General features: G+C 40.1%; 1 protein-coding gene across 2 annotated transcripts; it reads right to left on the bottom strand.

Annotated features, from left to right (window-relative positions):
• Positions 1-2,791: 2,791 nt before the first annotated feature.
• Positions 2,792-11,390, bottom strand: RB195_006291 (uncharacterized protein; the record flags this gene model as incomplete). Of its 2 annotated transcripts, none has more annotated exons than XM_064179306.1 (11): positions 2,792-2,962; positions 3,037-3,168; positions 3,626-3,763; positions 4,165-4,442; positions 4,525-4,582; positions 4,917-4,990; positions 5,097-5,223; positions 5,535-5,585; positions 5,654-5,757; positions 8,163-8,365; positions 11,317-11,390. In XM_064179306.1, the coding sequence occupies 11 exons, from the start codon at positions 11,388-11,390 to the stop codon at positions 2,792-2,794; spliced, it is 1,410 nt and encodes a 469-aa protein (XP_064036270.1). The 2 variants fall into 2 exon arrangements, with proteins under 2 accessions (XP_064036270.1, XP_064036271.1); XM_064179307.1 differs by having other exon boundaries at positions 8,163-8,332.
• Between the last annotated feature and the right edge of the window lie 3,568 nt (positions 11,391-14,958).

Genomic DNA, 14,958 nt, shown 5'->3' with positions numbered 1-14,958 from the left:
ATATATGTATATATTAAATATACCTTCTGCTCTATCTCATAATCACTTAATGCAGAAAATTCTACTCATCGCCATTACAATACAACGCAATTTCACTTCGAATACTAGTGGGATAAGACAAATTGAGCTTACAACTTTAAAACACGTAGCAGTCAGCTGACATTACCCTTTTGCCGGATGTGACTCTAAAGAAGAATTGAAGTTTCGATGAAGGTGAAAAATGAGATCGCTAAGCGGTGGAGCAATAGGACACGCGTGGAATTTCCACAAGAGCAGTGAGTGTTCTGAACCTATCAATAAGCCATAGGAACACTTTTTTTTTGGTATTCATGCTATTCGATAACCTATCTCAACGGCTGATGTAAATATTAGCATACATCGCCTCCAGGACAGAATTTCCATCTAGGAAACTTACTGAACGAGATGTTATTCTTAAGCTTATGAAAAGAGATTCAAATTTTATTCCGTGTTATTTCTTGTTACTGCGACGTCGGATCTGAAATTACGTGAATCTTTCTCACTCACACGGTTTGATTTAAAGGCAACATAACACGAAACTGAAGATGTTGGGGTCTGTGCTGGACAATGTGCGGTTCAGATTGTAGGAAGGAAGGAAGCAGCCCTGATTCCTGCGAGATGCGTTAGAAGGCGTCAGCCTTGTACACGCGTCGCAACCACGAGCAAGCGGTGAAAAATCGATGATGTCTCCTCAGCAGCCTGTTCAAGCGAAACCAATGAACAGCCTCCTGAGGGAACCGGAGCCTGTATATGAGTGACCTGTTCTGACGTATCTCACAGAAGCAGGGCCGCTTCCTACGCCGTCTTTCAGGACGAGAATTGAGTGTGTCATACTCGTAATCTACAACCTGTACCCTACATTGTCTCGCAGAGACCCCAACATCGTCAGTTTTGTGACATGCTACCTTTCACATTCATCTCTACATAAAGAGTACGCATTTGCAGACTACCAACTTACTGGCTTATTGAATTTACCAATGTTTCAGGTAAATTTCGACCGCCTCTTGCTGGATTTCGAGGTTCTAGGAACAGATAAAACACATTACTTTTTCTTCTACGTTCTCAGTCAATGCAATTGGCTATATGTTTATATGCAAACTCGACTATGTATTACATACTTGCCTATAGTTTTCCTCACAAAACTGTAAGCTTATCATAAGGCGATTTTCGCACTACCATAATTAAAGTCAAAAAGTTTTCAGAACATTTTCCTCGGAATTTTGTTTGTAGTGTGGAGAAAATGAGGACGTCAAGAGAAAACGAAGAAACTGAGGTTTATGTACGGGTTCAATAGGTAAAGGAAAAACGGTAAGTCTACAGCAAATAATGGTGATGAAACTGTGCTGAAAGGCACCAACTCCAAAGAAACACAAAATGTATTATTTGGAAGACTTTGTTCTGCTAATAGTAAGTAGTAAGAAATTCTATGCGCTGAAAATACGGTCGGACCTAATTTATTCCGGCTCACACTCCTTAGTAAGTCCCTACAAAACAAAACGTCATAAGTAGAGATCATTGGCAGCGTATTTGTACTGTCAACACAAGATCAGTATGCTTCGCTCGTATAGACGAAAAATACCCAAATGAAGGTCTCAGGTGTAGACGCGCACATTACGTTAGCGGTAATATGAATGAGGGGTGTATCGGATTACCTGTTTCCTTCAATGAATATTACGCGATTCTTGACAGGTATATAAGGGGGAGGGGAAAGGGGAGGGGAGGGGGTGGCAAAGGGTGCCCGTTCAGCTTTTCAATAATTTTGTAGAGTGCATTCAAACATGAGCGTGTACATGTAGGAATACTTGATTATTCTCGAAGCACTTTCAAGCACGGCACAAATTTTAAATTCTGAAATCTATGTAGCACGAATGATAGCAGCTTTCAAACATAGCTACTTTCGAACGTATTTCATTTCTTAAAAAAAGATTCAAAGAAATCGTGCGAACATCACATCATATTTCAAGATATGAAAAAATGTTTACTTTGACAAAAGTTCTTTAACTGTACAAGGAACGGAAAACAGAGAGAATTCATAAATTATCACAAGTCGTATCATTGTAAATTTCAAAAATGCTATGTCCAGTGCTTGTTGACATTGTGTGCTCTTTCCTCTGACGTTTTAATGTAAACAGCTAACTCACACCACGAACAGGAAAACTGGGGCTAAAAAGTTAATATGAATACGACTACCTCTTCGCGAATGTCCGCAGTGGCAGCATTGGCATCATTTCAACCCCGCACACCCTCTCATCCAACGATTCTCTGCCCTTATAACTGATGTTTCAACTCTCTAAGGACTGTTTTGTTTACAGCTCTGAATGACCTTGATGATGTCACCCTATAGGTTTTAGAGGTAATAACTCTGCAGTGGGTGAGCAAGCCAGGATTCATATTCGAAAATTACAAGGATTTCGAATAACTCATGTGCTGAAATGAAACTCTGTAATTGATGGATCTCATAAGAACTTGCACCTAATGCAAGTATGTCGACTTAGTTTATGTGGTCTGAAATATTACGTTCACTGAAGAAGAAAAGTGCACATTATTTCAGAAAATTAACTCTAGAGGAAATTAAAACCTAATTTATCCACCGGAACTAACCAATTTACATTCAATTATTCACAGAAAAAGAAAATGAGATCGAAAGCTCAAGTTTCCTTACGGCAGAACAAAACAGATGACACTAAATCTGAAGTAGACAAGTGAGAAACCAGTTCCTAATCAATTCCCAAATTTTTAAATACGTAATTCAAAAATCTAATGACTGAGCAAATCACAGGGACTTTTTCAAATGAATTTCAATGACATCTTCAGCTTCCATATCAATAGACGTCGGTGTGTCAGAGTCGTCTAGGACGTCATTATCAAACACAAGCCTTTCTACGCCACTCGATAGTTGCAGCGCTTTTTCTATTCGCTTTTTAGCATCCGCAAACGTTTCGGTCTAAAAACTATATTCTTAGAAGGAAAACCAAACAAAACATTTAAAATTAGCTAATGGAAATTAGGTTCTCATACCAGTTTTAAATATACACAACGAGGTCGTCCGCTCTCAAAAATACATCTCACTGGAATAAAGTTTGGGTCGCTGCTAAGATCTTCATCAGAGTTAGAATTAGGTTTTAAACAGAACACGTTCACCAGTGCAAGCTGAAATAAACGATTATTTTCTTTGTAGAAAAATTTATAGTTATTATCTCACGCAGATCGAAAATGAAAAAAAAACTTGATTCGTGGGATTCTTGAGCAAATCCAGAAAACCAATAAAGCCCTCGAATAAGGTCTAAGGGCTTAACTAGAGAATTGGCTTCTAATTTTGAGCCCTTCGACTCAATGATTACCTGACGATTATCTAATTGTTTGGGTTGTGGAATAGAAATTTTCGTCCCGAAAAAAATCTGCTGTGAAAACTTCCGAACGCAAACAACTACCTGGAGGGCGTTGTGGGTATTTGATTTCCCATTTAAACACCACACTGTAATCGGAAAAGAGCAAAAAAAGCAAGCATGGAGCTACATGGAAAACCTAATCAAGGTTACCTCATAGAGGATTATAACGTGATTTAACGGTAGAGAAAACGACACAGAATAAGCGTCTCATATCTCACCTTTTCTATATCGAGACCCATCGAGTCAGGTGTGTCACCAGGACCAGCATCCACATTATTTACATGAATCATTACATCCAACTGATTACATTTCAGTTCCTTTGCAAATTCTGGTCGCAGCTTATCGAACGGTTCATCCTTAAAAATTTCTTTGAAATCACCACGTTCAACGAATTCAAAATGGAAAGATAAAGGGCAGAATCAATCTAACTAGCTAACCAATCTTCCAATTCATCCCTTACTGCCATTTTATCCTCTTAGCAAAGAAAACTAGGTTTCTCCGTTTCTTGTGTAACTGTGCATGACTAGCACTCCCTATAACCGGTTTGCAGGAGATAAATTTCCGCCCACTACTTATGTAGCTACCAGCTAGAGCTCTTCTAGAATGGATCTTAGGAGGCGCCTTAACTGGTGGTGTCATCAGATACAGTTGATCCTTGTATTGATGATGATTTCAGTAGCAACAATTATATGCCGTGGAAGCACCCGTGAAAAGGCGGAATAGTACAAAATCAGGAGAGATTTCTAGAGAGACTCACATGAAGTATGCTCATGAAACGTCCTGTCTTTCCATTATCTTGGTCAAGGAATACAGTCACGAATAGGTTGACCTCCTTATCTAGTTCGATTACATCAGAAGTAGCAGACGTTTCGCCGCTTTGTTTACAGGTCTTGACAGAAGATGGTGTAGCATCATCACTAACAATGTCTATGTCAATGGTATTGCCAGGGCGGTCATACGTCCTGATACGTCTTGTTCGTTTTGGACAGGGAGCTACTACTTGTATGACGGGCTCAGATAAAATCTCCTCTAGTTCTAAAAGCAGATAGGTGTTAAACACAATATTAATATAACACAATATGTTAAATACGAGGCAGTTGAGGTCAAAACAATATACCTAATAATTCCTTCTGCGCTAACTGTTCCACGCGTTTTCGACGCGACTGCTTTGCTTTCTGCAATGATCGACGTCTGCAGGTACTTATTTTATAACTATCAAACTGATATGATAATATCAGGCTCTCTTGAATACGGTTTTTCCCAAAACTTCCCAGAACACTACGAAGAGAGACATAGTACTCAGACAAAATAATGGGAAGAGAAGCATGTCAAGAATTGTAACTGATTAAATAGAAATCCTTCTCGTCTGGAAAATATTCGCTTTTGTGAGGTGAAGAGTGAATGTGCAGTGATACAAAATGGAAATTTCTTAAGCAAATAATGGGAAATCAAATGGATGGTTACTAGTTGTAGGTGAAGAAACAGTAAACGTAAGGCCAAAAGACGTACCGTTGGAAATGCGCAGTCTGAATCGGGCAGGTCAAGCGATTCATCATCATCAAGGACCACAACATCTACTTTTTCTGAAAACTCCAACACAAAGAGATGAGTATGGAATCTCCCAAAAATAAGAATCAGGAATGTTAACTGTAAAAATACAAAGTAACTTTGCAGTTGAAAGGAACGTGCCTTGTACACACTTATTTTTAACCGAGGAGATTTCAGTCGTGGTGTTTCTTGTGGTAACAGCACCTCTTACTTCCTGTAAGCTAACGCTTCTCGTGTACAAATCGTCATCGCTATCAGACGAACACCCCTGGGAAGAGTTACAATCTCACTGAGAGAATAGAATCCTTCATAAAAGCAGACATTAGGATGTTTTAGCAGTACAAGCATATCTATTTGTCTCCTGCGCAAAAGGGAGCAAAACGAGTGCAACAAGTTAAGGTAAGTGAAACCAAGTTACTAAATGTTAAACTTTCGCATTTCAGAGGACACTGACTAGTCAAGAAAGACACAGACTTCTAGAAAAAAGAAGTCGAACACAAATAAAACTCTTAGTTAGTCTTAGTTTTCAACAGTCAAATTCAAATCCGCATTTCTCAGAAAGGATTCCAAAAAAGACACCTCAATTGTGCCCATTGGACCTCCTTCGTAAACTGAGGCAGTTCCAAACACCTGTAAAATAAAAGGAAAATCACAAAAGAACAATACTATGCCAAAAACATTCAAAAAAAAAACCTCACTTTTGAAGGATGGCGTACTAAACTAGCAAGCACGTCATGTTTGAGATGATGTGTGCAACTACGCCCTCTTGAGTTTCTCGAACACTGTCTGGGTGAGCAGTCAGCTGGAACAATACGATTCTATGTACATTCGGCTGGAAGGGGTTCTAGGAAGAAAATAGCAGTGAAAAGGGAAGAAGGAACAGCGAATAAAGAGTGGCGTTACTCAGATACCGAACGAGCAATGAGCGGAAGAAAAGGTTCAGCGCTTCCTCTCCACTTTGTCCATACTCATACATACAGTTCATACTCTTCGGGCTAGGCGGGCTTAAACGGTAGCTTCAGTTGCCTTCTTCAGCATGTTGCAAAGCTTAACTGCGTAGCTTCTGTTCCTATTCCTGTTCCTTCAGAACGTCGAATTCACGCAAACGATAGAGGGAGATATGGACGATCCTAGCGCCAAACGCTTCACCGTCCGCTATGTAAGCAGCCAAACAAGTAGTAATATTGAAGATGGAACCGCTTGAAAAATGCTAAAGTTTACTAACGTTTTCTAAATTAGAGGTCGAGAAAATCAAGATGTCGTCAAAGTATGCCTCGATAAACAATTTGATATTGGTGAACATACTCACGGAATCTACCATGGAAGGAATATCAATTTCGTCAACCAAGCAACAGGAGTGCCAATGAAGCAGAGACGATGCTCACGCAAAGGACCAATGCAAAGAAAGAGAATAGGATTGCGAATAAACCGAAAGAAGGCACAGTTCATGAAGAACGTCTACTGCGAAGACGGAGGAGTCAAACTTGAAGGCCAAACTATGGAAACTTTGTCACTCCTGTAGATCGAACTTCAATGCATATGGAGAAACACTTGAAGGAAGAACTGAGTAGAAGGATGAGAGCAGCGTGTATGGCATTTGCATTTCATGAAAGTTAGGGACCAAGATCTGCGCGCCCATCTGTTTGACTCGACAGTTCTTCCAGAGCTCTGTTAAGCAGCGGAGACGTGGGCAGACACCGCTCCCGCGTCTAGGAAGCTACTTACTACCTACAGACCCCTTGAGAGATTTCATCTGAAGTTTAACCGGCACACACAACACCTAGCCGGTCTCCGACTTGCGAGCAATGCTCCGTCTTCGCGACTATGAGAAGAATCGACGATAGATGGACTGAAAGAAGGCTAGACTGAATCCCAAGAGATGCTAAACGTCTTCGAGGGAGGCCCCAAACGAGATGTGGTGATGTGTTCGCTGCACTGATGGACCATCTGAGAGTTCAGCTGGATACAACTTCGTCAACATCACTAAAACTTGAGAACATCCTGGATGACAATGACGAGAGAACGAAACGAGTGGAAAAGATGCTGGGTCCCGTACGTCCACTGAAGATGGCCCATCTAAGTAAGTATCTAAGTAGGCGTGATCGCCCTCATGTTGTGAACTACACCCTTCATATTATCTTTGCATGGAGAAATCTCAACATTGTAAAATTTGGTGTCCTGCTTTTAAAAATGTTTTCCGTTTGCATACGTGAGCCTAACACCGTATCTATACTTACCACTTTTTCTCGTGTTGTACGGGTCCATTTCTGTCAATTGATAAAATATAATTCTAACTTGTGCTTCTTATTGTGCTTTCTAAGGGAAACCTGAGTTAGTTAATTACTAGTTTATAATTGCTTTGAAGTTAATTTCTCTGCGTAAAGCAACTAACTTTCGTTATTTTGCGTGGAGAACAGTTAATTTCTAAAAGAATTTCGATTTTTTCTAAGGCCCTTGGGAAACTAGGAAGGCTTGGAACACAACTGCCTCTACTAAATTATTGCTATTAAATTATTATTCTTGCCTCTGTAATTAATTCCCCACATGTTTGGATATAATAAAATAGAATGTCTAGAAGAAGGACTCAAACAGCATTAGGAACGGTTTTGAAGTGAGGATTTTGCGATAATTTGACTTGTGAGAGGTATTCCACGTAATTTGTTCAGCGAGACAAAGGCTTCCGGGAGTGGAAAGGTTTTGGTCATTCAGAGGCGCAATAAGCAACCTTTGTTAACGAAAGTAAAGTGGATTACTGGAAAATGTTGGAGAGAATATGTTGTAGAAAGGGTTTTTCAAGAAAATGGTTAATAAGGATAATGCTTAATAAACCTGCAAATCCAGTTCTGCTTAGAGCAAACAATTAAAAATTATATCATACTTTATGGGGCGTGTGTGGTGTAGCGGTTAGAGGTCCCGCTTCCTGCACGATCGATCAGAGGTTCGAATCCGCCCTAGTGCTCACCAAGCCTTTCATCCCTCCGGGGTCGATAAATTGGTACCAGACTTGTCCGGGAGGATAAAAACACTACTTGACACATCGGCTAGCCACCGCAAGTCATTGTATAGGCCAGATACACGTTCGTAAACCTCAAACGATTCTGAATTGAAGTGAACGTGGGGCGCATCCCAAGCGGATTGATTAACGCCAGAAACTTTATCCTTTATCCTTTATCATACTTTATAGGGGAAGGGGATAAGATCGCCTACCGATTAGCGACCATAATGGCCGTAACTTCATAGCGCCCCGATTTTTCGTTGAAACTGTGCGTTCATCGTTGCACAACATTCCGAGGTCGGTCGGTCGGTCCACTATCGGTTTGTCGGCGAGTTTCAGTTTGCTTTTCTTAGACTGTCGTTCGTCATTTGCGGCGATTTCTCTCGAAACAACATTTCTTTCACGGACATCGTCGCTGAGCGTTGCGTCTCCGTTTACAAGCCATTTTCTTCGCCTTTGCGTCGTGAGTGCTCAACGATGCCGGGTATTGTCCTTTAATGTCCGTGTGCCTCTATATTTACCCGTAGCATCCGGAATAGAATCTTCTGAACGCCTTTTTCTTTTACATCAGGCTTAATTTTGCATTCTACTACATTATAATATTAGGTTTATTTTCGCATGTGACATGCAGCAAGCAACTGAAATTGCGGTGTTCACCGAGTAGTTTACTATGAGTACTCCCACCTTTGTAACAGGGTAATGCATAAAATTTTTGGGGAACGCAATGCATTGTCAGCTTGATGTACTGATTTCATTCCTCGGATCTGTACACTATTTTGAATTGCTTTCGCATGATTATAAAATTACCGAACAACCAATCTCATAAGGTGAGGGAACTAAAATGAACTTATCTTTGTGAAAGTCTGCATTATTTTCCTGAAGACTGGCAAGTTATAAAGAAGGGGAATACGCATTAATCTAGAAGCTCTGTGAAGCTCTGTGAGCAATCGTACTACACCTTAACTTTGAAGCTGTGAAGAACAGCTGGTTAGAGGTTACGTTTTAAATTTGCCCGGTGAATGCTGACATCCAGTGAAAAAAAAACCTTGAAATGATGGATGAGATATGCATGTGTACAAGTTGCAAGAACACTGTCGGCATCATTGTAAGAAGACATCTCTCGTCAACTGCAGTCCAGTTGGTGGATGAAGAAACTTTATTTATTCGTAAACTGGCTCTACAAAGCTACGTACGAAGTTTTTAGCCGATTCTACCGTCAAGGCGAATTCTTTGTTTCGTCTCCACTATCATTGCTAGGTTTCTGGGAACCTTCGAGCAACATTGCGTAATTGACAAGACACTTATCCACAACTCTTCATAAACTATACTTAGAAGAAATCTGTTGCCATCAAGCAGCGACATGACACCCAATTTCCAATCTTTTCAACCGTTACTGTCAGTCATTGAAGTTCTCTAGAAAATGGATAATCATCAGCAGCAGCCGAAAAAGTCAATGGAAATTGCTAGGAAACTATACTAAACTATTATACTTCTCAACATGGCAATTAGCATAACAAGTCGTATTTTTACCATTATAACATTCCAGTTACTGTACCTATAAAAGACGCCGGAATGTATAAAAAATAATGGGTTCGCACACGGATTATAGATATCTGGGTTGAGTTGAACTTAATAAGAGGTGTGATCGTTTCCAATCTGATAATAGTGGTTATCCAATCAAAGGTTTTTGCACTTCCAAAAAAGCAAGAGTGATCCATAAACAACTGTCTATTAGCATGGTCAGCCATCATACTCTCTACTTTACATCTATTAATGCAAATACATTTTTCTCGATGATGTTTTAATTAGCACTACTCTTAAGAAGGTGGAAATTAACGAAATTATAACAATAGTATTTCGACAGCACCAGCAAAAGGTGATCATCGGAATTTTTTTTTTTGAAGTTACCAGGAAGTCCTACAACGTTGCAGAACTAATTCCGATAAAAATACTGTAATAATATTTTGGAGCAGTGGCAGTTAGCATGACTGTGACATCAGAAGGTCGATGCCCAATGTGCTATGCATAAATACGATTTTTGACTCTTCGAAAACTTCTCGGCTATTTCCCTCGCTTCACACAAATGCTATTGGTGGAATTTCCTCAGTGTTTCCTAAATCCGCTCTTCCTTTCCCATTTCTTTCACCGCTGCCCATGCATCACATCGGCAAACAGTAATCTTCTCAAAATTGCTATATCTCCCGTTGTTTATAGTTTACGTTAAACTTATGGGGCGTGAACAACATGCACCTAAAGAGTCACATATATAGCCCGTCGTGCAGTGGTATCTCATCTTTGATGGTAAGATAAGATCTGACCGAAGTTACGAGAAGGTCTATGCGAAAGCCAAGCGTATAGTTATCGATCTGGTTTGCAATACGAGTCTGTTTCAAGAAACCCTTCCTTTGTGGTTGAAGAGAAGATGACTATTTTTAGTTTTTCCTCCCTCTCTGCTTATCACTTTATAATCACATTTTAATTAGAAGTGAATTCTAGCTGAAAAAAAACTAGCTGTGGATCACTTGCTGTTTTCACATCTTGATTTTGGCATTACTGTGCTTCGCAAGTGGAGCGAATACACCCCCCTTTAATTGGAATGGTCATAAATTGTAAAAGTGAGGAAGTGTATAATTTGTGAATGTGGACCGTTCCCGAACTTAGCTTCAGCAGAAGTTTGGTCGCAAGTAATTGAGACACCTCAAAGACAAACCGATTTGGAGGTGCTTCCATATCTACAAACAAATAGTTCCATATAGAATCAAGTACTATGAAATGGGTCGGATTTCTTTACATTCACAACAATTCCTTAAGAGTGTCTTTAACAAGAGTTCACATTTCTTCCGTTCGCTGAATTAGATGAGAACGTCCAGTTCGACTAATGTCTTTCTGTTTGCTGAATCATTGGAGCCGCCTACAGTCACACTTTTCCCCAACATCTCTGTTCTCGGATATCACCATGTGTGAGCCTTTTCCAATGTTTTGTATCCCGAAGGACTGCCACTCAATAGCTTGAAATTCCTCGAATCGTTGTAAAGAGAACTGGGGTGAGTCATCCGAATAGTTGCAATCACCACCCTTCCAGCGCCTGGTCGAATCGCTCCGTTATCTTATTCCTACCCGTTCCGTTTCTGGCGTGCACAAATCCATCAAATCGAATACACCACAATAAAACTGTTGTCCACTGCTGCTACTTCCGCGACGATCCGTCCGTCCAAGCCGTGGTGTGAATTGAGTTTACTCGGCGGCCGTCACCGGCTGGGTCAGCCAGTGGTACGAATCCATACGTTGAGAGTGTCCTAGAGAGTGTGGCTGCATGGATGGCGCAGAGATGAGGCCAGCGCTGTGCACGACGACTCCATCACTCACCGATGGGCTTGTGCTGGTTGGACTTCGTAGAACATCATCTTGAGTGCTGCATGCAGCTGACGTCCAAGCTGCATTTTGATTTCCTGCACTGCCTCGATAGTTCTTCCCAGGCTAGATCCATTTGAGTGATTTCTACTCTCGATTATTTTGTCTCTTTCAGTATTAATGCAGAAATAATCTACCAGATGTTGTGAAAAATCTGACAGCCATCACTAATTCCTATTTTATAGACGTCAAATCATGGAACATATCTGTCCGAGGAATATTTGAACTTTTGGGAAAAATCGGACGGAAATCCGGAAATATAACAGTGAATAGCTAAAAAGACTTCCGGATGACATCAATTCTTAAAAAGCTTAAAGGTTTTCCGATTTTACACTACTGTGGTACTTTATCGTACTCATCCTTACCTATTTTCATTAACACGGTAAAATAAGATAGATAGGGCAGGGATATTCAATAAGGTGATCCTACATTTTTGTGTCAGCCGGATGTCACTGAGTCTTCTCACATGTCTGCGTCGTGAATTTCCACTCGTTTTATGAACATACTCACTCAGCATTAGTGTATACTTTTGTGTTTAGTAGTGGTAGTGGTTTCCAATTTTGTCACGATGTAAATTTAGACACAGAAGGGAGTGATGTGTGCATTTGTTGTTATGTTCCCGTTCCTGTTTTTAGTTACATTCCAAATATTTAATTTGTACTAATTTCCTCCGAGTCGTTGCTTGCCTGAGCCCGTTTTAGAACAGAACACTTCAGAAGAATACAGTAAACTAACCAAATTTTACTTTTTTCTAATTCCCTAGCCTTTCTTTAAAGGGACCAATGGCTTCAGCTCCAACTTTTGAATCATGATTTATTGCGGAGTTATTGCGAGCGCTAGTCAGTATCCTTGCATGTTTTTCTACTTGTTTTCAGTGCTTCATTTTGTTTGCGTTCAGTTGGTTTCTGGTTGTTTACTTCTTTTTTGTCCTCTTCCTTCTAACTTGAAAACAATTCACCTCGATTAGTGAAAAGGGACGAACAGTACACAACTTCAGATACTTATTGAGACTAATCGTATCGTTCTGCCAGCTAGTTGATTAGGCGCTGTGTTTGATTAATCGATGCAGTCCTTATTGTTAAGAAAACTGGTAGAATCGATTGGAGCCGAAAATGTATAGCAAATTTGGACCAAACTTACTCTCTTCGATCCAACGGATAGAAACAAAGAAGTTTAAGAAATTGATCGAATAAAGAGTAAAGATTTGTCTCTTCATGGTCAAACAAGAAAAGTCATGATGAATTCACGTAGCGGATTCCTTTGATCTTTAGGATTTATCATTGGTTATTTAATTGCTTAGATGACGTTTTCAGCCCGTAGCAAAGAATTCCGAAATAATCATCCGTACAAGTTAGATATTTAGCATAAATGTACAATACCATACTTCAATTTTAGTGTGCGTACAAAGGAGTACCCGTGGATTTTCGATAATCTACGTATACGAGTACCTCTTTATCGTTTCCCTGAATTTTCGACTCGTTAGATATGTGATATGTCATGATATAGATATCCATAGAATGCAGAAATGCATCCGGGAGAACAAGTTTGTTGATTTTCTTCATCACCTTCATAATCACATCTCTTTCTCTTGGATTCTCCGTGCTAAAGGTTCATAAGGAGCAATTCTGTAACTAAAGTAAAGATTAGTAATTGTTGAGTCATCCCAGAAATATCCCAATTTTTTAATTCCTTAATTTTTCTCTTTAAACCTAGGATAAATATAGTTTTTATCTGAGATACACTCTCGTTTACTCTCTGCAACCCTCCATCCTTCTGATAGACTTCAATGGCTCTCTTCCAAAATCCTTCCTCACACATTAATTCATGCGACTGGAAATATCGCATATTTATGAGATGATCTAATAAAATATGTAAACAAATAGGAATTCAGTCGTAAACACATGCCCTGTATTTCCAGAATTTACAGTTAACAACATGACAGTCGCCTGAGTTCGCTGCGACCTCGTTTTTCACCTGAAATTGTCGTAAGTTGTCACGTTCAACTCGTATTTATCTGTTGTTTTTGTCAGAACTTGTCAGCTGCTTATCAGGTCGATTTGGAGCATTTATCAGCAGCCATCTCCACTTTCTATACTGCATCCGTCCTCTTTACTATAATCTACCAAGAAAAAAAAAGAAATACAATCTCTAGCTATAAATAACGCTTATAATTTAAGTAGTGTAATAATGATATGCAAATAATAGTACGTAATACATATTAGTTTAATATAAACGTTCCTCTCTAGACCTTTGTTTAATCCTTTACGTTGTGATTTAATCGGATACTTAGCTGGGCGTACGCCCCAATGTTCCCAGATAGTTGATTTTTCCTTTTCTTCTTTTCTGGTTCTCCGAAACAGGAACGCGCTTGCAGAGCCGCTATGACACGTCGACTTGGCGCGATTCCAGCTGCGTCAAGTTTTTTTGCACCGAACACACTCCTCCGTCTGTTCCTCGCCGCGCTCCAACTCACTGCAGACGACGTGGAACTATTGCGAAACGCCACAAACACAGCCTTAAAGGCACTGCAACTCCAGTCCTTCCTTTCTGCATCATTGTGTGCCTTAAAAGTTGTCAAGTTTTGAAGCTGAACTACTCCGTCATACCGTTGCGTCGAAAATATGAGACACATGTACAATGCATTTGCACAGTTATCTGAATGATCGGTTGCTAATACAGGATTGCCCTTTGAAGGATTAGAAATGATCCGGCATGGGACTTCATTCACATGAAGCTTCCATATATCTCATCGATAGTCATTGAGGTTCTTTTTATGACGTGCTCATAGCTACCTGTAGGAGTAATCCTGATGTTTGGCTGAAAAAAACAGGTTCCCGTCTAGAAATCTTTAACCAACTAGTTTTGCGATCCGGCTTACTTTCCGCTTTTTCCATAAGAAGGTTTCCTCTCCTTTATTGGATCATGTATTGCAAAAGGTGTCATTGTTAATCGAGAAAGAAAGATTGGTCCTGTCTGTGTTATGTTTTTGGCCGACAGTTTAATTATTCTGAGACATCACAGCGATTCCTAACGAGCAACCATGAAATAAAAATTGAAACATACAGCGAGAAGATGTGTTCAACCAAGTCCAAAGAAGGGGGACAGGGAAAATTGCGGATTAAAGATAGCTAAAGTACCGTTGGGAGGTCTGTGGGCAAATGTAGAGTTCAAGGTGTAGATCACGAGTGTGAAGGTTCCTATAGATGTCCTGAAAAACGGCGGTTTGTTCTTACGAGGTATGTTGGAACCCGTTCCGTTCCCCTTAGCAGCCTATTCATTGGTTTTACATGAACAGGCTGGTGAGGAGACGTCATAGATCTTCGACCGCTCGCTCCTGGACGCAGCGCGTACAAAATGATGGAACGTCTCCACGTACCTCGTAGTAGCAAACACCGTTCTCGCGTCGTATTTCAGGACGATGAAAAACTAAAAAGTCGCGAAATCGACTACGTCAATTTCATGCTGCCTTTGACGGATATCGATTTCTCACTGTCCGCAGCAAATTTTGAACATGTAAATGCGCCATTTCGACTGAAAAAAATAGGTAAATCCATAATTCCTAATTATGGAGTTAGAAATATTCATTGATTTTTTGTA

Source organism: Necator americanus, chromosome I (genome assembly GCF_031761385.1).
Source record: "Necator americanus strain Aroian chromosome I, whole genome shotgun sequence".
Taxonomy (NCBI): Eukaryota; Metazoa; Nematoda; class Chromadorea; order Rhabditida; family Ancylostomatidae; genus Necator; species Necator americanus.
Note: the sequence above shows the minus strand (reverse complement) of the source record. Positions and strands in the feature narration are given on the sequence as shown.